At 38.5% G+C, this 26,083-nt stretch overlaps 2 protein-coding genes across 2 annotated transcripts in view; both read right to left on the reverse strand.

Moving 5' to 3' along the window:
* The window catches only part of ZNF782 (zinc finger protein 782), a 3,984-nt gene extending 2,968 nt beyond the window's left edge, over positions 1–1,016 (reverse strand). The window contains exon 1 of the mRNA XM_009646915.2: positions 1,005–1,016. Coding sequence (XP_009645210.1) covers positions 1,005–1,016 — 12 coding nt within the window. The remainder of the gene's footprint in view (positions 1–1,004) is intronic.
* Positions 247–26,083, reverse strand: part of DIP2A (disco interacting protein 2 homolog A) — a gene marked incomplete at its 5' end in the record, with an annotated part of 105,604 nt that continues 79,767 nt past the window's right edge. Inside the window, 20 exons of the mRNA XM_009646916.2 lie at positions 247–2,434; positions 3,295–3,418; positions 5,210–5,384; positions 6,051–6,125; positions 6,574–6,631; positions 8,477–8,538; positions 11,697–11,867; positions 12,856–13,024; positions 14,673–14,803; positions 15,322–15,431; positions 15,660–15,771; positions 16,086–16,207; positions 17,038–17,161; positions 18,178–18,258; positions 18,398–18,507; positions 19,064–19,265; positions 20,424–20,538; positions 22,579–22,706; positions 22,892–22,972; positions 24,384–24,520. Of these exons, the coding sequence (XP_009645211.2) occupies positions 2,182–2,434; positions 3,295–3,418; positions 5,210–5,384; positions 6,051–6,125; positions 6,574–6,631; positions 8,477–8,538; positions 11,697–11,867; positions 12,856–13,024; positions 14,673–14,803; positions 15,322–15,431; positions 15,660–15,771; positions 16,086–16,207; positions 17,038–17,161; positions 18,178–18,258; positions 18,398–18,507; positions 19,064–19,265; positions 20,424–20,538; positions 22,579–22,706; positions 22,892–22,972; positions 24,384–24,520 (2,540 nt within the window). The remainder of the gene's footprint in view (positions 2,435–3,294; positions 3,419–5,209; positions 5,385–6,050; positions 6,126–6,573; positions 6,632–8,476; positions 8,539–11,696; positions 11,868–12,855; positions 13,025–14,672; positions 14,804–15,321; positions 15,432–15,659; positions 15,772–16,085; positions 16,208–17,037; positions 17,162–18,177; positions 18,259–18,397; positions 18,508–19,063; positions 19,266–20,423; positions 20,539–22,578; positions 22,707–22,891; positions 22,973–24,383; positions 24,521–26,083) is intronic.

Here is a 26,083-nt window from a genome sequence, read left to right on the forward strand (position 1 = left end):
CCCAGGGAGGGGTTCCAGCAGCTCTGGGGAGCGCCCGTGATGGGAGCAGCTCCCTGTAATGGCGGCGCAGCTGGGTCCCCGCACTTGTGTCTTCCCCAGCAGAGCTTTATGTACAAACACATGCACGCACGCACGCACAACTCCCACCCCCACCCCCCCCAAGCTGTATTCCTCAGCCCCAAATTTAGAAAACTCGGTGTTCAACACGTGTGAGTTGTGCATGGGAGGACTCACACGGGCCAGGGGAGGGAGGTAAGCCAGACCCCCACAGAGCATTTCAGTTTGGATGCTGAAAACATGAAATTCAGGAATAGCCAGGCTTTGAGGATGTGCAGTTGCTTTAATTGTAAAGCAATTGCAATGAAATTTTGCAGAAAAAGCTTTAGACGTTAAGGTGTCCAAAACACAGGCCAAAACTCTGTACTGTACATAAGCTAGGTTTTGATCTAACAGTATGTTTCACCAGATTTTCAAGAGCTGTTTTGAAGAGTTTGATTTTTGGTTTAGATTTACAAGGCAACTTGTCTAACTGTCATCAATATCTCAATACAAAAAAATCTTACAACGCTTTATTTGCTAAAAAACAACATTAAAATTGGGGTTAGGTTTTTTCCTTTTGCCCGTTAACTTGTTAAGAGAAGCATCCCATAGTCCACTGCTAGAGGTTGATGTAATACTTAATAAGTTACACAAGTTCTGTACATAATTACAGTCATAGTAGAGTATGCAGCTGTGTAATACACCACAGTACAACACCATGAGGGCAAAGAACTACTATATATGAAAACTTTTTGTTTGAGATTTTATACTTTATTTGACCAACAGTCAATTTGATATCCTCATATCAGGAGACTGACATCCATCTTTCTTAGGCACTGATCCAGGCAGAATGGCCTTGCAGAAAAACCTGTCTCTTTTGCTAAACTCACACATTATGAACAAAAAATTATGTAGCTCAAAGTCCTTACTCTATAAAAATAATTATTTGCTAGTCTCATGCTTACCTTCAAATACATGAAGTATTTGAATAATTTCACATTCTCTTTCTGAATTAGGTTCACTGCAATATTAGATCAGGCAGAAACTTCAAAACCTTAGTCAAGTATGACTCAACCAACTGTATATATTTCAGCTGCAACAAAAAAGTCTGCCTAAATACAACTCAAAAAAAAAAATGTTTGTACCACAGCAGATCAAGCTAACTAACACCAAATATTTTTTCCATGGTGAAAAAAAAAATGACTACCATAAGTTTTAGCACAGGATATTCAGGGAAAACATATTGTAAGACCATGCTTTGTAAACATTTCTACAAATCATTTGGAGACTTTGGAATGAATTTTCAAATACCTGGCATTATGCAAGGCAGCTAATGCTATGAAAACAAGCAACTTTAACATGAAGTTACAACAGCGAGAGCAGTGAAGGTTCCTGCATCAAGTAGTTAAAACTGGATATTAATTTCTATTTTATTATAAAGTTTATAGCAGTACAGAGTCCAGCATGGCACAATAAGTAACCTTGTTACAGTTGCAGTATTTGTTTTCGCTTGGTACAAAAAGCTGAACAGCAGCCTAATTGTTATACTGAATCCAGGATTGGAATAAATTTGTTTCTTCTGAATAGGGACGAGTCAGTGATTTTAAATAAAAAGACTGCATTTTTTAAAATCTGAAATATGTGCAAATTCCTTTCAGTACAGTAGAGAATATGGTAGAGATGTGTGCAATCTTGAAAGTTTCGTCCCAACTCAAGATACTGCCAATATATTGCAAACAATCGCATAGAGGGTGAACTCCGAATGGTTACTCATGACTTCCAGTATTATTTCCAAGAGTCCTTCTCACAGCTGGTGTTCTCTCCCTACCCCGCTTTATGTCCTTTTATGCAGTGCATCAAGTACTGACATTCATAATTATTGTAAAAAAAAATTGGTCCATGATAGTTCTAATAAGTTTCCTTCAGGAATTCCAGTAAACTCTCCATCCTAAGACAGCTGTAACTGTTACAATAGATTTATGAAAGCAAATGCAATCTGAGAGATGAAGGGCTGTGAAGATTAGTATTGCCATTTTCCTAAGGTCTTCAACAGCTTTTAAAAACACAGAAAATGGATTCTGATGTTATTGTTTGGAAAGTCCCTTGGTTTTGGTGCTTTAGCCTTGATGTGATTTTCTGTTTTCACATATTGTAGGCAACATAAATAGGATCCAACTGGTCAGCTAAAAATCCGTCTCTCAAGTGCATTCGTTGTTTCTCACCACGGGAATTGATAGGAATAACACCGGGGTCCACAATGACTACAACACCGACTATAAGATAATGCTCTTCCAGAACCACATTTGTTACCAGCGCAACCAGGTCCAATGCTTCTTGTTCTGAGCCTTCTAATTCCACGACCACCACTAGCAAGTTGGTCCATGTAAACACAGCGCTGTCAGCATGATACAGATATTAATGATGAGAAAAAAACCCCCATAGTCAAAGGAAGCTAGTTATCAAAAAGGGACTCACTGGAAATAAATTTTGTAAGTACTTGAACAATGTAATAAATTAGAAAATATGAAAATATTTGTATATCAAGAGGTATTAAAGCTGTAATTTCTTGGGATATTCTCTGCCACTTGTTTTTTAATTGTCCATGTACAAAATAAATGTAAGTAGGTCTTTTTCTCTTATATGTACACAAGTCATGTATTTAAGAGTCTTTTGCACAGGAACCATTAAGATTTTACATTCAGTTTGTGCATACTTGATATTAATGTACTTGTGCGAATCTTCAGAGATTATTAAAGACAAAACCCCCCAAGGATTACCAGTAAACACTACCACTTTGAGACTGAAGAGGACCTACAGCCAAATGGCATGCATCATCCATTAGGACCAAATGAGAATAATATATATTAGAAGATATCATTCAAGAAATCCTTGAGATATATTTACCATATCCAAGTGCATACATTCTGACACAGCCAGGGAAGTCAACAACACAACTTGGGTGTTCTGCTCCCCAGTTCATGCCTTACCCTCTCTGTCTTTCAAACTATGAAGATCAAACTCTGATAAAGGGGTGGGTGGTTTTGTTTTGCGTTTGGTTTTTTTGGGGGGGGCAGCAGAGGCAGGGGAAAGAGGGGTGTTATATTTCAGTTACTCTCACTGCAGTCATTTCTAAGCAAAGTTTTGGTGAGTTCCCTCTACAGCAAGCTCTCAGTCAAGCATGCTGTTCCACAAAGCTTCACTTTTGCTGCTTTACAAGAAATAAAATGTTACTGAAAATAATACCCAGGCTCTTACCATTCTGCAATACTCTTATGTGCTCTTATTACAGACGTCTCTATATCAATGGGATGGTACCTCATTCCTCTGAGTTCCAGTGTTTCATCCAAAGAGCCTACCACATATAGGGCATCGTGCCTCTCTGCAATATAGCACAGACATTTAGAACATCATCAGATCTACAGAACAAACACGGTCATTTGTACATGCTTATTCCGAACATTCTAAGATGTTCCTGGTGCTTCCTAGGAGAAGGAGTCTATAATACACATAAAGCTCTACCATTTGGAGAGAAGAGAAGAGAATTAAGAGGTCATTTAGCACTTCCACCTATTGCCTCCAGGCTAATGAAATCAGACTAAAAAGAATTTCTGGGTCATCCAATTCTGCCCCTTCTCTCATGTAATCTCAGTTCATAAACCCAATCAGAAACCATTGTTAAAGTGTCTTTTTGTTCCACTATTCTTACCAGAGAACTTCTCTCCTCTGATCAATAGACTTTTCCAATTTCCAAATTTAACTTTTTTTTCTTTTTAAAACCAGCTTATACCTACTTGTCCTCATGCCAGCAAGATTATTCTCAGCTTCTGAAGTTCCCCACAGTTAATGCAGAAAAGAAAAACTCTATCCCTTCCTCAGCCTTAGCTTTGCTAAGTTAATGAGTAAAGCTCTCCTAGACCCTTTGTGTAGGACATGCTCTCCACATTGCCACATTCATCCTGTAACTGTTCATTTCAACTTTACTTTTTTTTTTTGCACCCATTTTATAATTCTGCTCAGTCATGTAACTTGAGACAAAAAGCGCGTTGGGAAGATGCACTGTATTTCATACATACGTGCTATGTTAATTCACCATACATAGCCTTTCAAATGCTGACAAATTAAAGGACAACTGACATTGTTCCACAGTGATGAAAATCTCTACGATACATTTTTCTTTAGAAAGCTACAAGGTGCAAAAACTTGCTTTAGTAATCTGGTGCCTTGCCACCTGCAACTTCTTTGTGAATGTCTGCTCACAGATTCCAATTTCTGTCAACTACCAGCTTTCTTAAGAACAGGGAGCCATTTTGAACAGTGACAGAAGGACAATTCCGACAAAGTATCCAGTGCAGAACTTTGCACTAAGCAGCAGCACAGTGTGCTTGGGAGGTCAGGTAACTACCCTAGAAAATCAGAGAGGAGGAAAGCAAGGAAAGGTTAGAGCACCTTAGCTGAGTGGTCTTTTATTGTGCTCTACCAGCTCTGAAAGGGAAGATGACATGCAGTAAAAGCTTTTTCAGGGAGCTGGATCTGTATTACATCGGCTCCTACCAATAGCCTGAGACCACATTCCTTCAGTAACAGAGACTCCAGAGGGCTCTCAGCAGAAAAAGGAGCAGTTTTTCTTCCATCTGCTTACATTTCCCAAGCTTAGACATCTTGGCTTAGATTGAAAAAAATGAGATTAGCAATTTATTTTCTGTACTGGAAAAATTATGGAGAAGTTACTGCTCTAGACCTTTTACTTCTGAAAGGCTGGGAGATCACTGGTATTTGTGCATGTCCTAAAACTGCTGAATGACATTATTCGTATTCTCTAGATCAGCACTGAAATACTGCATCCTGTCTGTAAGGAAAGAGGTTCAGAGGAAAAGTAAATAGAAAGGCTCTAGTACTTCTAACAAATATGTTCATATTTTGTTTAAGTGGAAATAAAGGAAGATGAACATGTTTTCTGAATCTGTCGAAAGGGCATTATGAATTTCTCATTTTGCACAATTACCTAGTATAATGATAATCAATATGTACAGAGTAACAATTCCTGTTACATTCAGCACTTTTCTGTGAGGGAAGTCAGGATGAACTTGCAGGACAGCTTACTCTTTGCTAGCTCAACTACCCCAAAGAGTTTCAAACATGTGTTTCTGTAAATACACTCATTTTCTCTCACCTCCACTAGCATCAGTAAGTTCTGTTCTGCGCAGAAAGCCAAGGTACCCAGTCCGAGCCCATATGGTCCGAGTGTCTCCAAAACTCAAGCGAGCAGTAAAGTGATCAGCATGCAGTGCTTCTTCTCCATACACTGTGTAGTAACCAGTAGCATTGTGCGGACTACTCACCCATATCTAGGGGATTTAAAAAAAAAAACAAACCAAACCAAAACAAGAGGGAATCATTCCCATATAAACAGAGGTTATTTTGCCAGACCTAGGCAGCGTAATTTCTTGATTTAAAAGATCTGTTCCACTGATAATTTTTTTGCTCCTAAAATGCCAGTAGTAGTTTTATTAAAATAATTAACTAACTTCTGCCTCACAGAAAATTATCAGGGAAAAGGAGTAAAAAGGAGGTTTATATAGATGTAATTGGGGATGATAAAGATGAAAACTGAACTAGGCATTTGGCTTACCGGAAAGGAACACCTGTTAACCTGCCATTGTCAATTAGTTGGGTGTCTTAGTATACACAAATACAGTTGTATATAAAACAAAAGATTAAACCAAACAGTAAATTACCTCATTACTACTGTCCACTGATGGGAGCACGTAAGATATTCGCTGCCTCAGACAGACTAGTCAACTAATACCACCTGGTACTGGCATGCAGGAGTTTGGCAGAGGAGGGAGGAAACCATGCAGACATACATACAAGTATGTAAACAGTTCCAGCTCTCTGTAGAGTTCATTCACTTGCCACATTATGTGGCCATCCTACAGGCATTGATCAAACATGACTTATCTATATATTAAATTACTGCTGATAAACAAAGTACAATAGCATCGAAGATTTACCTCTCCTAAATGCGAGTCTCCCAGAGGTCCCTTGGTTTCTGTGTGTGCTATGATGACCTTTACCCCTGGAAGAATCTTGAATAAGAAGCAAATGTTTAAAATAGAAGTTAAGAGAACTTGAATTTATCAAAAGAAAAGTTCATAATGCAGAGCCACAGAAATAAAAGTCTGCGCAATTCTTCCCTTCTACTTCTCTGCACCATAGGTATCAGCCGTCTCTTCCTACCAAGTTGATTAATCATTTAAACTCTAAGCAGCTACCTTGTAGCTTCACACTTGAAGTTTCACACCTGAAAAATGCCTTCCACATGAAGGCCTCTGTTTTTTTTCAGTTGCAGCAACATATCCCATTGCTTCACTTCATGCACCTGACTTCATTTTAACCAGCTGTTAATTTTCTAGTATTCTAGATACACTGTCATTAGTGAAGCTCATTGCACAGATTCTGTACTGAGATCCAGCTGAAGCAGCTCACCACCCAGGTAAGGGTTGTGATGAGGAAGGATTGCTCTCAATCTCTCACCTTCCCAGACTCCATAAGCGGCAGACTGTGTGGAGAACCTCTCTCTACCAAACGCACCCTGAGAAGATAGGAGAATGCATTTGTACAAGGATTTATGAACTTAAATAGAAGTTAAATAGATGTTTTCCAGTATATCCAGTGTTATCCTATCCTTAGCTGCACTGACCTAACTGTTATGATGCCAGCCAATTATGCTCAGTTATTCACAATGCAGTAAGACAGTTAAGAGTTTCTAGCTGTCTTCCAAGACTTCCGTATTAGCATTCCCATAAATCATGTTTCTTTCAAGAATCAGAAACTCAGCTCTCTGGAGAGATGAGTAAATTTTCCCAACAGAGCTCTAAGGTTGCAGTTCCACCAGCATTTTAAATTCACCTTCTCTGTTGGACTCTCCTGGACCTCTACTTGCTACACTGAACCACAGCAGAGTGTCAGTAGGAATTAGAAAAGTGAAGAGCAAGCAGCCTAAATGGAATTAAGTGACACTATGCAGCCCGTTAGTAGCACAACTTATAAAGGTAGCACATTTGCAGAAGAACTGAGTGTAGCAGGAGAGGTGTAAAAGAGAAGAGGCTCCTATACATTATATTACATTATCCCTACACCTATAGGCTAGATCTGATGAACACAGCAGCAGCTTTGAGGCTATCGCTGAACTTGTTTTTAACAGGATATATATACCATACAAGTCACAGTGATATATTAAATAAGGAGAAAATGACTGTAGTTTACATTGATCTGTTCAGATGCCAAATCAGTATCATGCAAATGATGGTGAATAGCTTGTCTTCTAACAGGTAAGATTTAAGCTTACAAAAATTACAGGCGAGTAGTCACAAAAGCTGCTAGTTAACATAAGCCCCATATTTTACATTATCAATTAAAAAAATCTGAAGCAAATGCATCAAGTCTTGATACTATTTTTCTTAAAGTACAGAAACAAATACGTATATGTATGTACCCTACTAAACTTACAGTCTGAACTCGGTGCTGCCAGCACTTGTATTAACCATGTTAACCAAGAGACAAGTTAATGTGAAAATTATGACTACAGAATTAAGTCTGATAGAATGATGTATCCTTAGCAAGTTTCCAGATGACATGTGTATACATATGTGTATGTGTGTGCTTTGACATGCTGTAGTACAAGCCTGACACCAATTTATGTGATCTGGGAAGGCTAAAGGAATTGAGTTGGTTTGGCTTGAAGGGGTGGTGGGGGGGGGAAAGCTAAGGGGGACTCTAACTGCACTTTTTATACTAGCCAAAAGGATTGTTAAAGAGAGGACAGAGCCAGATTTCTCAGAGTTGCACACCAGAAGAGTCGGCCAGGGACGTAATATGCAAGATGGGAAATGCCAGTAAGGAAAACTTCACCAGAGCAGGTGTCAGTCTCAGCACATATACCCAGGGAGGAGAAGGTTCTCCATTCTTGGAGATTTTCCATACTGAACTGGTCCTGGCCCTCAGTAACCCAATCAAGCCTTGAAGCTGGTCCTGCTTTGAGCAGGAGGTTGCATGAGGGACATCTGGAGATCCTGCCCTCCCTAACTGTTTCTGTGATTTTGTGACTAAACAGCCAGTTGGCAAAGTCACCTTTTGCTAACAGTCTGGTTAGGTAAGAAACAGATAACAAGTCTAGATTATACAAGATGGATGAAATAGACAGCAAGTTAGGTGAAGGTCTATAAAGGAACACCAGAACAAGTGATGGAGGAGGAGATGCCAGACCACTTCCAGCACACAGCCGTCATTAAAGGATTCTGTAGGATGGGGTTCCTTTTATACGGTGATGAGGGACTAACCGCTGCCAAGAATATTTCAACATACCAATGCAATGCAAGGAGGCTGAACTTTCTCCTCTACAGTCATTAAATAGTTAATGCTTTAATATAATCTGTACCTGTCATGTCGAAGTGCTCTCATATCTACGTAGACTGTTGTTGGATCTGGTCCTGCTGTTCCCTAAGAAAAAGAAGGAAAAAACAAATTCAACAGAAGACAGAATATCCTGCTTTCATTCTTACAGCCACATAAATTCACAAATTTCTCTCCCTTTTTTACTGACACATAAAGTACTGCCCTAATCTACGAGAAATATAGTAAAATAGCCGCCTCTCTACAGTGGCTGCCATAAATCTTTGATGTTTTATGGAATCAGTAAATGGATGCACAAGTGAAGTATGTATTTATACAGGTAAGTAAGTTTTTAAAACTGTTAAATTTGAAATTTTAAAAGTTTTTAAAATTTCATTTTGGTAAGCACCTTCCTCTAAAAACTACACAGAAAGTGCAAAGCATGTAAGCATAAACCTATGCTGGCCTAATCCCTTTCCCAAAGCTCATCTGTTCTACTTATAACAGTTTTGTTGATTTTGAAGAAAAAAAAAACCAAACAAACGCAACAGCATTTAGCTAAAACAAAACTCTAACCAACCTGTATCTTTTCAAGGCTCCTGCCAGTAACAGCCTAGGTAGAGGCAGAGCTCTGTTGCAGTCAGAGGATAAACCTACTGACCAACTCTCGTGAGAGGTTTCCCATTTCCCAACATTGGAACCTTTTTTTTTCCTCCAGCAGAATTTAATCTCGAAAGACAACTAGAAACTGCTGTGAAATGTGTATCTAAGCTAAAAAAATAGGCAAAGTTTCCTCCCCATAGCACAGTTTCTCATTTTAGAAATACTTAAAATGAGGCCACTTGGCCATCAGCTGAAGATTGCAGTGCTGGAGAACAGTAATAATGTCTTTATAATGACATTCCCTTGTACTTTTGTAGCACCACTGAGGCTCAGTGACACCACACCAGATTAACGGTATGACCTTTATCTTCAGGAATATACCATTCGGTAATTCTAATCATTGCTATAACCCCCTTTCTGGCTTGTTTGAGAAAGAGGATTTGTACTTCAGCTACAATTGTTCCTTGTGAGTAAAACTGAACTTCTTCAGAAAAAAAAATCTCACTTGATCTGTTTCAAATGAAAACTCTCTCAGACGGCATACATTTGTTATAGAGCAATATTGCTGAACCATACTGACTTTAGGACATTACAAGCACACATGCATCACTATACCTGTTCAGCCAGCTTGCCCAGCCTGTTTGGCTGACAGTGGGACCACAAACAGAAGTAACAGAGGCCATCAAAGTGTGTGAAACAGAGAGAAAGGGGAAAAAAGAAAATACAAACAAAGAGGCACTGGAAACATAAGATACACACAGTAAGACAGAAAATAAAACTCATACTGATTTTAGAGTGAAAAGAAAAATTCCATTTCAGATTATTTAAAAGCTTGGCACTTTTAAGTGATTCATTGGGAAACATGCAAGTCCCAGTTGAACAAAGAGAGGTTTAAGGCAGATCATACATAATGCCTATTGCCTTATAAATAAATCCCTCCTCCATCTGTAAGTAAAGGCTACCTGCAGCTTCAGAAACACCACCTCAGGACACCAGTCCAGTAAGGTTGGAAGATGTTGTATGTCTATTTGAATGCTCACTTGTATCAAATACCAACTCAGTTTGGCTATTAATCTATGTTCATTTAAATTCAATGACTTAAAGAAATCAAATACAGATATCATGAAAAAGGTACAAAATGAAGGGGAAGCTTAACTGCCCAGCAGCCCTACACTCTTCAGTTTTCTTGGGAGTACTTTTCACATTGTCATTCAACATTCTGTAGAAAACCTGGGTTTTTCCCCCTTTGTACACTCTGAATAGCAAATATCCAAAACTGGCTTTTAAGATTCTTATTTAGATACGCAATTCAGAAAGCTGTTCTTTCACACCTGGAATCTGAAATGTTTTATTCAATGAATTTTAAATCTTTCTTTAGAGTCATCTTAATTTCATCCATATCCTTCCCATTTGTCAATCTACTGATTAATGAAATTACGCTGTCCACATTTCTTTATAACCATTTATCTAGGGGTTGTTAAAAACCTTTTCTCCTTCAGTGTGTGTAAAAAACCATAGAAACTAAAGAAACAATTATGAATGGCAACATATTGAAGAAGCTCATGGCCGAAAACATCTCTCCTGTAGGAAATATAGAACATTTTTTCTGAGGAAAAAAGGCTTTCCTTCATCTAGTGAGCACCAGAAAGAAAAAGAAAAAAAGTTTTGCAAAAGCACAGTAGCAATCTTCATAGAATCATACCTTTTATTAAGTGTAATTCATACCAATAAAATTGGAAATAAAATTTATGTAAGTTACACATATACTTAAAGCATGTGTCGTCTATGAAATTCCCTGCATACAAAGCTACATACTGCCACACCTGAAACTTGAGCAGTTTATCTACTAACTCAAGTATCATCCAAAATTGACTTTGCCAATTTTTAGACCATACTTAGTACCTGATGTCCAGGTAAGTTGTGTAATACATATTTTTTTTCTCTCCAACTAGAGAAGAAACATCTCATTAAGAAAAGTTAGATTTAATCTGGTTAAATTACACATACAAGATTATTATCAACTGAATACTAAACGTCAAAGGTGGGTCTGGACCACAGCATGTCATTATCTCCAGTCTGTGAAGTAGGGCTGGGTACTTTGTGGACATATTCTCCCTTTCAAAGCTTCCAATTTATACCTTTATTTGAAAAAAACATCCAACTCTCACATGAGGTGAGACAAACATATTTGCATGTTGATAATACTCATTTGAGATCTTTAAAAGTAAAAAAAAACCTGCCAACCTTGTAAATTTTCCTGGGTCTTATTTGAGGAATTCTGTCTTCCCTTTAATTCCACATATACATAAGCTAGTTTTCAAACAGGCCAAACCTGAATCACACAAAAGCTGAAATAGCACTGCTTGAAATATTTAATTAATCAGGAAGCTGTGTATTTAATACTGCTCCTGTACAGTAGGAAGGAAGCAAGTTTCTTAATATTGATCCTCTGTATTAGAAGGGAAAATCAATTGGTCAATTAGTACAGAAAAGTGAAATTATCATAATCCACATCTTCAAAGCTTATTTAACTTTGTGATGAAGCAAGCAAGCAATGGAACTCTAGTTCATCAGAAAAAAATTACATACAGCTGAACATGTTTTCCTATAAAGTTCCCAGAAATTCTGTCCGTAAGTATAAGGAACAAGCAGTTTAATCTCACCTGTAAGCAAATTGCTACATTGACCCTGCACCCAAATGTAGTGCTCACTGCACGAGCAGAGAGGCCCAGGTCTTTGAATAACTTAGAGAAAGACTGTGTTAATGTAATCCTTGGTCTCTCCTCTGCAACCACCATGCATGTTCGCACGCAGGACAGGTTAACTCCTTTCATCTGAGAGGTTGGGTGAAGAAAACAACATTTTAAGTTTGAAGTTGACAATTCTAGAAATAAGCCATTTGAATTTGCAGAACAGATGGACTTTAAAAACACTAGAATAACTGACATGAACTGGTTAAGTAATATAAACACAGACTGCACTCAGTTTGGCTCCATCCACCCAGGACAACCCTCTAAATTTGTGCCAATAAGGTTTGTGGTAGGGTTTGATGCACAAGACGCAAACACAGCCACTAATCATTTTGAGCTGAAAAAACCACAAAATGTCATTGCGTCACAAAGTTTTTTGTCTATACTATGAATAAGCATAAAGTAGCCACGTTCTTGTGCACAACAAGCTGCCAGACATTCCCCATTGGAAGTTCTGAGCAGCTTAGTTACTACAGCCATGGGAACTCTCCTACCACTGAGACCAAGGCGCCTCTTCAAGGACATTAAGTTTCAGTTAGAGACTTCCCTCAAAAATAAATGGATGTATTAGTGTGTAATTATGCTGTTAGGAAGATTACATCAATTTTAGAACTCAATACTTTTGCTGTCAAGAGATCTGAAAAAGCAGGTGAGACTTGACAGGTTTTTGGGGGCTTTTTGTTTTGTTTTTTTGGGGGGAGAGGTTTTTTGGGTGTGGTGGGGCTTTGGGTTTTGGTTTTCTTTTTGGTGTGGGCTTTTTGTTTGTTAGTTTTTTTCATCTCAGACAAGACAAAGTTGATAGGCTTGCTAAGTATTTTGCCCTAAAACTCAGAAGTGCCCAGCAGGACAGAGGTGGCACAAATAAGTAAAGTTGAAATAAAAGACTATTTTTCCCCATCAGAAACATGAGAACTGAAACTTCCATCAATCTCAGCATTTCCCAAAAAGCAAGTCATGATGAAAGGCTTTCAAAGAAACACTTATGGCCCATCTTCTGAAAGCCAAAATGAAATACATTTAGAAAGACACATATATTTGTATGCCATTATGTTGAAAAATTAAGTCCACTCACCCGGAGTGTATCGGTCTGTGTTCCAAGCCCTTTGGTGCACATCTCCATCACGGAGTAGGAGCAGAAGGTGACACGCACTTTATACTGACTTACAGCAGACAACCACAGAGACACATTGCTCTCCAGTTCCAGAGGTGGAACTAGAATAGACTGATGACCCGAATATACACTAGGGAGAGGAAGAAAAAAGAAACATGAAAAAAATCAACCCAGCATAAAAAAGCCAAAAGTTACATAAAGTCAAAATGAAGCAAATACAGGAAAACTGTGAGCTTGGTATCTATTTGAACTTCAGCTTATCTTCTCCACAGAAAGCAAGTATCTCTTAGTTAACTCAAACCCATAGTTCTTAGCTAAGTCACAAACTTTAAGGTGAGTACATTTGTCCTGCAGTAAATTTTGTTGAATGATAGGCAAATACTCAATGCCTTGAATAGACAGAATTTCTGACACTAAAATGTTAACATTTGCAACATCATTCCAGTTACAGATTACAATTGGTAATTGAGCTTATTTTTGTGAGTCATTCTAGGGAAAATACACCTTTTGCTTTGAGTGAAATGAGTCTTTAACACCTATATTGCCCCATTGCAGTTTTTAGTGCAATCTTCTAGCTTTCGTCATAGGTGTCTCAGTTTTTAAACACTATTTATGTGAAATATTTTTTTTTAATATTAGTCATTTCAAGACAGTAAATGCCATAAGCATACAGTCTTAAATTACCATCAAATAAATTACTATCAACAAAATCAGTGACACACCCCTCTGTAAAACCAGGCTTAGATAAAACAATGCCTCTTTAAAAATATAACAGCATTTAATTGCTTTCAACAGGTAGCTCGACACGCTTGCCATTTCTCCTGACTAGAGTTGATGTATTTTTGTAGTAGACAATATGACGAGGATTTTTTTTGTTTTCTTTTTAAACATTCTAAAATAGAAAAAGATCATTCCATAATAAAACAGTCTTTCACACTAAACCAAAGCTATAACTCAGATAAAACACAGCAAACCTTATACTCTTTTATAGAAAGCATGATGCACATAGCTCCCTTCCCTAAAAGTATTTTTAAAAATAGGTTTTAATTCTTCCATCACTGAGGTTTCTTCTCCCTCCACCCTGCCTCACGTTACTGATGATATAAATCATCAGATGTTACCAAAGTTAAATTTTTCTTTCCTTCAGTACACTTCCTTTCCAGTTGGAGAAATGAGAGAGGGAAGGAACAGGTTAACTACCATAAATTTAACTTTATCTATTTACAAAATGACCTTTCATATTCAGTTTCTGTGGTTTTTTTTTAATGAAATATCTAAATCACTATAAAATCTTTGGATTAGTTAAAGCTATGGAATGTTTTAAAAGGCAAAGAGGAGGAAAAATTTGCAGCTTTGCAAGATGTGCTGCATTATAGTAGTTATCTAATCGAACGAATTCAGGTCTCATTCATTTTAAGAAACATTTAATTGCTTCCTTCAGCAGTATTTCTTACAGCATACCTATCTTGCAGTCAACACCTTAAGGGTCTCATAAAAAGATATGGTTTAATCGCAAAAGACTTTAAAAGGATTTAATCAATGTGAAACAGACAGTGAAGTCCTTTTTTTCTTGGATTTGGTATCTAATTAATTCCACTTGCAAAACCCAAGTTGCTCAAGTAACTAACTTAAATTAATTTTGTTACCACAAAAGGTATATTCTGAAATACCTTTAAAAAGGTTATTTTGGGTTTCTGACAGTTTCATCTGTGACTGTTCCCTTGGATTCTAGAGAAGGCTGGGAACACATGAGAAAGCCTACAACTCAAGCTCTATACCTGCACAAGCACCATAGTGCAAATCCCAAGCCACAATAAGGGTCAAGGCAGATGGCAATCTGACGTGAAGGGTACAGCTCACACTGTAGCTTTATAGAGCGACACAAGGCACTTGTAGCTGCATGTGACATCTGTAAGAGGAAAACAGGTGCTCTCAGGGACTTTTTAAAAAAAATGTTATCACATGTAAAATAACAGAAATGTTTATTGTAGAAGACATAGCAACATGTAGTGGTTTGGGTTTTCTTAAGCACCTTTAAAACAGGAAAAGGATATGAGCCCAAAATATCACAGGTACCTTTCATGCTAGTGGCAAATGGTATCTGTCATGACATTGAATGATACCAAATGACGAATGACATCTCTTCGGTAAATTGCAAAACATTCATGAACTTTATGACACTCTCCATTTAGTCCCCTCAGTGATTCCTCACATAGAACCAGTAAGACTGAATGCTTCCAAAAGAAAGCTTCCAAAAGAAATTTTGATGTCATGCAAATTTAAAAATAAGCTTTCTGAACACTAAGATGGTCCACTTACATTTTTGTATTTCTTCTCTAGCAGGAGAAATGAATGCTGAATATGCATTCATTTCCTCCTATATATAGAAGGAAACAAAGTGTAATAATGTCTCTCTTGTTACTCTACCTTTACTCCTGCTAATATACCAGTTGTAGACACACTGAAGTCCAAGTATGCCAACATATCTGGAGATGTAGGTCTGAAAATACTAGTCAGCTTCTTTTTAGGCACATCATCTATTTAAAATATACAAAAAGAAGAGAGTACCATATTATTTTTTTGGAAAAAGAGCACAGGACAAAAATGTTTCTTTACAGCATTAATACCAGATGTTTTCTATAGTTTCTGGACAGCTATTTTGATACAACGCAAGATACATCCATTCAATTAGTTGTGTTATAACAAAATAAATAAATCAGTCTTCAAGATATTTACATTTTGGCTAGTGGGCAAACATTCTGTACCTGTATCCAAAATAGTGGGCCATGTTTTAATATCTACAGCTGTTGCAGCTTCCTTGGACTTCAGCAGTTTCATTATCGCCTGTGTGGTCAGTATACATGCAGACTTACTGACCTGTAAAAGACACAGCATTAAAAACATTTATGAAACTAGTGAATGAACGGTCAAGTGATTTCATACCCATCCCAATGAGATAAACAGTAAGCTGAATAAATGAAGAAAAACATTGGAAACAAAGCAAAATAAATTACGACAACAGAAAACATTTCAAACGAGTTTCTGAAAAAGTATTTATTGACTTAGCCACAGCATACTGATTTTTTTTTTCCTATCTTATTTTATATTGACTGTGGCAAGGTAATTTATCAGGCTGCATCAACCATCCTACACCCACCAAAAGCATTAAGAGAGAAATGTCTTATACATACCTCTACAATCATTTTGACAGTGGGCAGAGTGGTAGCAAGATTCTGTGGATGAGGTGGGCGAACAGTGATAGGTATACAGCCAGCATATAAGCAGCCATAGAAAGTTGCTATCAAGTCTACTCCTGTAAAGGGTATTTGTGAAATTAAAGGCATTTTTTATCAGAACAAAAGGCCAAACTCTTTCACCACAATAAACACTGATTTATTTTATTAAGATGGAAGGATTAGTCACAAAGGTCTCTTCAAATCAACAGGCTGTTCTTGGCCATGCCCAATTCGATAATGTTAAAATATTTTGCATTTGAGTTACCAAAAATTATTCAAACCCTACAAACTTTAAATTTGTAGGGCTATATTTTCATGGATAGGTAGTATAAAATAACAAAAATAACAAAACAAGGTATTGTAAGTTATAAAGGTGATGGCTCAGATTCTTTTAAAAAGCATACATTTATTTCTCACAATTATCACTCTGAAATATGCAGTCATCCTACTACTATGAGGTAATACTTTTTTCCTGGGGTACACCTGAAAATACACACTAGTAATGCAAATCTGGAGTCCAGATTTCACTTCTAGAGACAGCCATTCAGGAAAGAAAGGGTGTTCATACACTGACATCCCTAATCTAGCTTTCAATAGATGCATATGCAGTTTTATTCCATTCTCTGAGGCTGAAAACCAAGAATCTTTCATGTGGTTTAAATCAAGCTACTCTTGCATAACTGCCCAGGCATCTGGAGCAGTTAGATTAAACATGTGGTAAATGTAGTTTGCCACTTGGAGAAGTGACGTAATAATAAAACAACAAAAAGGAAGTCTCTTCCTTGAAATACTAAGTCACTGTCATTTCCCACTATATTAGATGAATGTTTAAATGCTTTATCTTGGCAAGACATGATTCTTTTCTTGTGATGCCTGACTTTGATTTTTGCTGTCTGTACTGCCTTACCTGGAGGATAAACCAGGGCCACATGGTCACCAACATTCAGTCGTCCTTTCTCCATCAGTGCAGCTGCCACTCTCTCTGCTCTCTTGTGCAACTGTATGCATGATGCAGTGCTAGCTACAGTCCCCTGCACAAAACAGAAGCAGCATCAGAAAACTTTGTGGATAACAGTTTAAAACTGAATGAAGTACATGCTGCAGGTGCAGTATTTCATTGTCCTTATTTTAACAACACAACAAACACTTTTAAAGACAGTGTTTCGGAAACTATGCTGCTGGTACCATGAACTTTTGGAATGCTAAAGAATTTTATATGTATTATTTTGAACATCAGACAGTGAAACAGCTTCTAAATGTATTTGGTACCACAAAAAGAATACGTCACAAATATTTGAAATTGCATAGTATAAGGGAGAAAACACAGTAGTAGTAGTAGTAATAGTAACACAATTGTTTTGGCAGCAAGCAAAGCACTGCATCAGCTTTACCCTACCATGCACAGGCAAACCTCTCGATGCTTTTGCAGTCAGCAGTCTTAAAAGCGCAAAGGGAACTCTGCTGATGTCTTTGGTATAGATATTCTTTTAAAGGGTCAGAGAGACAACCTGAGCTGTGGCTGGTATCACTGTCACATCTGCTTCAATGCATCTACTGTCCATCTTGTAGAAAGTGTATTTCCCATCATTATGCATCTGGAAAGTCTTCACATGGAAGCAGCTATATCTTTGGATTGCTTAGGCAGTCGCAAAGTCATGGGAATTCCGAAAGGCTTAGTCCAGTTTTTTTATGTGAACACAGCAAACATCCCTTTGCTATCCATCCTAAGAAGAGAGGCCTTAACCTTAAGCCTGTGAGGTTGCTATGTATCCATTTTTCCAAGACTACAATCACCTCAAACAGTGAAAACAGAGACTGAATTAAGCCTCCTGCTATACAGATAAGGATTATCACAGCAAATGTCTGCTATACAAGTAATCAGTTTCAAAAGTATTTCAAAAAGTATTCTGCTTCAAAACCATGACAACCCACATCATCAACATAACCTGAAGCATTTTAGGAAAACACTTCTAGCTGGAATTTTCTTAGAACCCAAAAAATCTTTTACTGATCTCAATCTCAAAATATGACCTAAAGTGCATCTCACCTTGGAATTCAACAAAAGGAAGAGGGGATGATCTGGTGTTGTCTGAGCTCGCCACTGAAGAACATCTGCTAAATACAGGAACTGAAACAGGAAAAAAAGAAGACACTCAGATTCACTCAAAATGCACCATACTTAGATTCAGCAGAATACCATAACCAGTCTTCTCTCATTTTGAATAAGTCAATTCAAATATTTAATAATACCAGGATATTGGTCTTACCTTTCTTGCCTGGTCATTATCCTCCAACTGGGCAACATCTCTCCCTGAGGCTTGTGCAATTCTCTTTCCAGCAACAAGGTTTCCTACTATCATTGAAGCAGGACCAACATCTGCATTTTGAAAAAACAGTGAAAAATGAGGAAAAATAATGTAAGGAACATGTAATGATCTATAATTCATAATTCAGCCTGCAGATTACTATAAATGCCATATGTAACATAGATCTGAAAAGATGAAAAGCTAAAACCAAGGATCATGTTGCACAGAAAGAGAAGAGGATAGTATGGTACACTAAAATTCAGTCCATTATCAGTATGGTACATTAAAAAAATCAGTCTATTACTGGTTCAGCTAATTGAAGTCTGCCTGTACTTCAGTATTATCACATGACTTTGCAAGATGGCCCTAGTACAGGAACAATTTATAATGTAGCTACTGAAGCATGAAATGGGTACGTGCTGTGCATCCTTGCATCTACCTGGGATTCAAGGCAGACGTAACGTCCTCTGAGCTACTCTGACACCACCACTAGCTCTGCGAAGTTAGGCAGCTTAAAACCATTCAATGCGCACAGCCCTGAGCTGTCACGTTGCCTCCAGATCATACTCCATGTATACCCTCAAAGACAGACATGCAGAACTAAGGAACACACTCTGGTTTACTCACCTGGTTGCTTCTGTCGAGGCTTAGGCAGGTTAGTAACACAAGTATGTGGACACATCAAGACATTACAGGGGTGCAGAGCACCCTCTAAAAAGCGCTGCTTGGTTTCTGAAATATGAATTCCTCCAAGTGGAGCCTTTGGCAAAGTGTTGGCTGGCACCAAGGCAAGACAGTAGACGCCTACTTGGTGAATGCTATCAATTGCCTTGGTAAAAAGAAGTAAAAAAAAATAATACATTCCACGTTATCAACTGGGATGGAGCTAGAGAAAGAATTTGAATTCAAGTCATTTAATAACATTAAAATTTTTACTTGCACCACCATTTGCAAATAAAGGGTCCAATTCTGCACTCACTGAACTCATAGAAGTTGTGCCATGACTTCAATGGGAGCAGGAGCAGAACCAGGACTTTTGCTTGTGCACTCTATCAAGGGGATGCCACCTGCACATCAGGGTCTCTTGAAAGTGGGCAAAAAGTGCAGAGATTTTAAAAAGCCAAAATTATACCACAGTAAATTTAGCACGTATGGTACAATCACAAAAGCGCAGTGGAACATAAACCCACAAAAATAGGGAGGGAAACATCTTGCTGCCTAAAACTTAAAGTGTCTATTTTAGCTATGACACTTCTAAAAAGAGGAACAAAAATATTTTCTCCCATGAAAAACAGCCTTTCTATTACCAGATATTCCCTCCAAAAAGATTACAAAGCTGAAATTAGATAGAAACCATTATTACATAACTGCCTTACTCTTAAGAAGCATCTTCCCTTAAGTTGTTCTCTCTAGCCTTCACTTCAGTTGTCCCTTCACCAGAGTTGTCTTCGATAATTGTGCTCTCATTTTTTAGTTCTTTAGAACTCACCGATTAATTCTGAAATCTTCAAATGGAAATCTACCAGAATTCCCCTCCCTCTTAGCCTCCCATGAAAACACAATAAAGTAATCAAGGGAAAAAAAATTTAATGCTTACTGTTGGAGAGCTACAGTAAGGATGTTAGTGACATAAAAAGATTTCAGGGTCTGTTTTGATACTTGGCACTAAGTATAAACTTAAACATTTTCAGACTTAACTCTCCCATCCAGTATGAAACCAGTAGAGCGACGTAGAATAAAACAAAATCTATCATCCTTAGGACTTTAAGAACCCTGGTAGTATGAAGTTAAAAACATTCTGAAAGTAAGTCTTACTTTTTACAAAATTCTGTTAACTATCAACCCTGAAATACATTCAGAAGTCATCTTATTAAAACTCTCTGTAGTTACAGATAGGTTTTTCTTATGGAAAAAAAAATGCTCTAAGATTCTCATTTCATGTATCAGCCTTATTCACCTGGAAAGAGAGAAAGGACAGACTGACTACCTGTAGAACCCTGCTCATCCACTGAAAACTATCCTCCTCTGATGCATCAGGGCGCTGCTCTGCCACAAGCACTATTCGATCATCATGCAAAACGGTCACAGAAAACACTGCTATCCTAAAACGCAAAGGACAGAAGAATGATAGGATGCAACATATGATGAATATAGCATGGTTTATTATAACGTGGAAATGACTACAACCTTTAATGGTACTGTTTCAACACACACAAGCATTATTCATGCCAGATAATCACAAAATCACAGACAAATTTAGAACAAATGTAGGTTCATCATTGTAATTTATTTCTGTTGGGGGTCAAGGGAATTTGCAGTCACCAATGTAGCACGTGTTTAACACAGGCAGGTTCCACATGTGCAGGGGCTGTGCAAAACTTGCCTATATAACTCCACCATGCATGCTAAATTTGGTGTACCTACACACGATGTTCCCTCTGAAAGACAACTATGCTAAATTACTAACCAGCACATCGATCAATGCTTGCACCGAAAAATACTTACTCCCAATTGCGAATTAAATCAGTTTTAGGCTTGCATCTTTAGGATAAAATATTAATAATTTGTCAACCAGGTATGTGCCATTATTTTTATGATACGTGAATTGGACAAGTGATGCAAAAATGAGAAAAGCTCAACTTTCATTGAATCAAAGAATGGTTTGGGTTGGAAGGCACCTTTAAAGGTCATCTAGTCCAACTCCCTCTGCAATTAGCAGGGGCATCTTCAACTAGATCAGGTTACTCAGAGCCCCATCCAAGCAGGTCTTGAATGTTTCCAGGGATAGGGCATCTACAACCTCTCTGAGCAACCTGTTCCAGTGTTTCACCACCATCACTGTAAAAAATTTCTTCTATCTAGTCTGAATCGACCCTCTTTCAGTTCAAAACCATTACACCTTGTCCTATAACTACAGGCCCTACTAAAAAGTCTGCCCCCATCTTTCTTAGAAGCCCCCTTTAGGTATTAAAAGGCCACAGTAAGTTCTCTTCAGAGCAGTCTTCTCCAGGCTGAACAACCTCAACTCCCTTAGCCTTTCCTCATAGGAGAGGTGTTCTGGCCCTCGCATCATTTTTGTGGCCCTCCTCTGGACCCGCTCCAACAGGTCCATGTCTTTCCTGTACTGAGGACTCCAGAGCTGGATGCAGTGCTCCAGGTGGCATCTCACCAGAGCAGAGTAGAGGGGTAGAATCAACCTCCCTTGACCTGCTGACCATGCTGCTTTTGATGCAGCCCAGGATATGGTTGGCTCTCTGGGCTGTGAGCATGTAGTACCAGCCCATGTCCAGGTTTTCATCTACCTGTACCTCCAAGTCCTTCTCTGCAGGGCTGCTCTCAATTCCTTCATCCCCCAGCCTGTATTGATTCTGGAGGTTACCCTGACCCGCGTGCAGGACCTTGCACTTGGCCTTGTTGAACCTCATAAGGTTCACATGGGCCCACGTCTCAAGCTTGTCCAGGTCCCTCTGAAAGGCATCCCGTCTCCCAGGCATATTAACCACACCACTCAGCTTGGTGTCATCTGCAAATTTGCTGAGGGTGCACTTGATGCCACTGTCTATGCCTTTGATGAAGATATTAAACAGTACTGGTCCCAGTACAGACCCCCAAGGGACACCATTCATCACTGATCCCCATCCAGACATTGAGCCATTGACCACCAGAGCAATAAGGTTGGTGATACAGCACATACTATCTTTGAAGGTCCTTCAGCAGTCTCAACACTCCTAGTTTTTTCTTTAGAACAAGCTGCAAAGTTCTTCCCTAGGCCACTCTAGGCTCAGGTGGACAAAGGGGAGTTGCATTTCATATTTGGCATGCAAGCTTAATTTGACTGTCTTAAGAGAAGCTTTGAAAGAAATTTTAAGCAGACACTTAAAGACCTATGTTTGTACTATGTGAAAATAATTTTAAATCTATTCTGCATAAAGCAGGGTGTCAATATTAGTTTTCAAAGTTAGCAGGGGCAGCCAAGTTCTTATTGGGCATATATAACCTAGTGCCACCTTTCCTACAAAATACACATGCAAAAATTCACAAGTATAGCTCCTGTGTACAGTATGTTACTTGTTGATTGATTGCGGGTGAAAAAAGAAGCAACAAAGTCCAATCACCAGTGGTGAAATTTTTAATATACTCACCTTCCCCGATAGACAAACTTCATGGGTTCGACTGCCAACGCGGTGGCTACCACATCATCTGCATTGTGCCTGCGGCCACTAACTGTCATTAGACCATCCAATTTTCCTACCACAAACACCAAATAGTCCTGAAAAGAAGACAGGATTAGAAATAGAGGAGAAAAACCTCCAGTCTCGCGGCGATACATGCCTGACTAAAGTCAACAATATTAAGATCAGCACACTGACACTGAATTCTACTGAATTTGGTGGCATCACTTAAGAGTTGGGAGTCAGGACAAAGCAGGGCCCCAGACAGCCCATGCATACTTACAGGACCCACAAAGCCAAGCAATCCTGTTCTTGTAAAAGGTTGATCTGAAACAGGCACGCCAGCTGCCGTCACTGGGATGGCCTGAAAGAACACATAAGTATTCAGACACTCACAGTACTGATAAGAAAAGTGGAGTTAAAATGCCTCTGTTTCATTGCAACTCTACACTCAGTTGAAAAATTACCCGATGACAACAGTTACTATGATGTCAAGTATGAATAACAGCTTTTTGAATAATCATGAACACTCTGTGGTAGCCTTCTTATATTTTTATCAGCTACTTAGCCTTCATAAAAAGAGTTCACACCGCTTTTTAAATCAGGTTGTATAGTATGTACTCATATAACAATCAGAAAGTCTTTCTGTTGCTACATTCCTCATGAGATATGTACCCAGGCATATCACTTCAATTGCAACAAATGCTATGCTATCAAAACTTTGAGAAAGTTAAGTTTGCTGCAATTATGGGACTGCCTGCAACAGAGGACCAGAGCAAAAGCATTAAGTTCATCATCAAATTCCTCTCATTTGCTCAGGTGGTTTCCTTGCCCCTCCCCCACCCCCAAACTCTTCCATTCCATCAGGTTTCTCGCTGGCTCTCACTAGCTAAGGACAGTGCTGAAAGCTAGGCTGTTCAAAGTGCTGAGGCTTGGCAAGCTGACAGATCTTTTCTTTTTGAAAGAGAAGACTGCAGTCAGGATTTCTTTCATCAATCTGGTGGAACTCCATACTTCAGCCGAGTCTTCAAACTGCTGCCCAACATCACACTACTGTGTGTGTGACTCCCAAAGGACTTTCACTCCTTTCTTGTCAGAAAAGGGAAAACATGAAATTGGGGTACCACTACGAGGAAAAATCTGGGCAGAAAGATCACTTTTGCTTTACTTTGACAAACTACATGGCTTATGACTGTTACGCTGCCATCCGTACTATCTCTTCTTTCATATACCTAGGAACATAATTTCCTATATCCAACAGTAAACTGTTTCAGTGTTCTAAGCGTTACAGCAAATCAACACTAAAGCTGATTTTGAAAAGCACATACTGTTTGCAATACACAAAGGAAGCTTTTCTAAATAATTTCTTATATTTGAACAAATGCATTTTCATTGTATGAATAAGCTCACAAATATAAGACTAACTTCTAACTCTACATCCCAAGCTGTGAATGAATAAACTTGAAATGTCTTCAGGTAACTTTACATAAGACTGCTGTTTTAATACAGAACTAAGATTAATTTAAAAGCTAACATAGGTACAACACTGGATAGCAGAACACAGAGGCAGCTGGTTGACTGCTGATGGTACTTTGTATTTTTGGTTATAAGAAACAGAATTTAGAGTTCTGATAGAGAATGAAGCAAAGTGTATTTGGCCAGGGCTTTTTCTAATAAAATAAAAAAGGAAGCTTAAGGACCAAATAAGTTTATTTGCAAGAAGAAATACTAAAAATGTAACCACAAAACTTTACATTACAAAGATAAATACAAACCTCGAACACGTTCTTGGTGATTCCAAGGAGGCCAAAATATGCCATTCCAGTTGCACCTGAATTCACACATATTTCTCCAACCTCATCGGCTCTACAAAGATAAGGAGTCCCATCCACCTTCACAACACACACATTTGCTAAAGGGAGAGGAAGACAGAATCACAGCATTGGTATGCTTCAGCAGCTGATACAGAAGCTGTTTGCCACCAACAAGCAGATCAAGATTTAAATATCAATTATCTATGTGCTACAGCAAAACCACAGCATGCAAGAGAGGTCTATCTATCTTTTTGACAGCCTGTGTAATGTGTTCTCCAAGATGAAAGATGCAAGTTCTCAAATGCAATTTTTTTTTCTTAGTGCTTCAGAGCCTACACATCAGCTGCAACTGGATCCAAAACCATAGCAACTGCTTTTCAACATGAAGGCAGATGGTTTGATCAAGTACAAGCATATATGAGAATAAAAGTGAAAAATAAGATACCAACTACAGACATACAATTCCTTTTATTTATTGCACACTTTGATATTCATAGTATCATCCCTTAAGTTATGCAAGGAACACACTAGAAATGGAGAGAAAACTAGGCTAGTTTATTCTCTCACTGCCAGCTCAATGATTTTTCTGCGTTACGTCCCATCTTCTTTTAAAGCATGCCAGTCTGCCAACTATTATTTGGACACCACAGACAACTCATCTCAGAGAGTTGTCCCTTACTGAGCTTACTCCTGTGACTACATATTCTCTTCCCTATCCTCAGTTTGATGACCTTCTTCAACTCATTAAAAGGACTGCATTTCATAAATGTCCTACCACTATCATCCTTAACAATTTCCTTCTGAAATCTCAGAAGTCTTCCTACACAGAAATTTTCCTATTTTTAATCAAGGATATACACACTTGTAAACCAAATACTACACTGAGCTTTGCTCTGGCCACTGCTTATATTTTACTTCTGAAGCCACTGTTTTCTCAGAGGTTTCTCTGGCTAAGTAGAGCCCTTGCTTAAGCAGTCTGGATTTGTCCTTTCCTAGTTCAAAAGGGAAAGGAAAAAGGATATGGAGGAGAAGGCATGATGGAGTGTGGATACATCCCTAGCAGAACAAGGACATCAGGTTCTGATAGGGTTGGAATGCTATTAAAGGGGAAATGCTTAGCCAATGTACAGGACGCTATTAAAGGGGAAATGCTTAGTTGCTAGAGTAGAGAAGCAGTAACCGCAAGTAGGGTAAGACGATGATAATGAAATAACCAATGAGTGAGTGAGAGGCTTATATGCTTGCTGGATAGACAGTAGCATGTACGAATTAGAAAAGTCTACGTGACCGTGTATACGGGACTTGGAAGAGTATAAAAGCTGTATGCAAAGCTATAATAAACGGCTTCTGGAGATCATATTGGTCGGCGTCAGGAGACTGGTCTTCCACATGTGGTAACCCCGACGTGCCTACGATGGCACACACCCCCCCCCCCCATTGTGTCTAAACGGGCCCCCCCCGCGGTCTGGTCTACCCGGGATTTGAAAGAATATTGAAGACACTGCGCAGTGGAGCACCTACGGAAAAAGGTGAGCAGCAGAGGCTGGAACATGGGGACGGCTATAACTAAAGAGGAAAAATTAATACAGGGCATGTTCCAGCACATTCTCTCTGTGAGAGAACTGAAATATGATAAAAAGACTAAATCGCTTATTGCGATG

The sequence above is a fragment of the Egretta garzetta genome, unplaced genomic scaffold, assembly GCF_000687185.1.
Source record: "Egretta garzetta isolate BGI_Z169 unplaced genomic scaffold, ASM68718v1 scaffold569, whole genome shotgun sequence".
Lineage (NCBI taxonomy): Eukaryota > Metazoa > Chordata > Aves > Pelecaniformes > Ardeidae > Egretta > Egretta garzetta.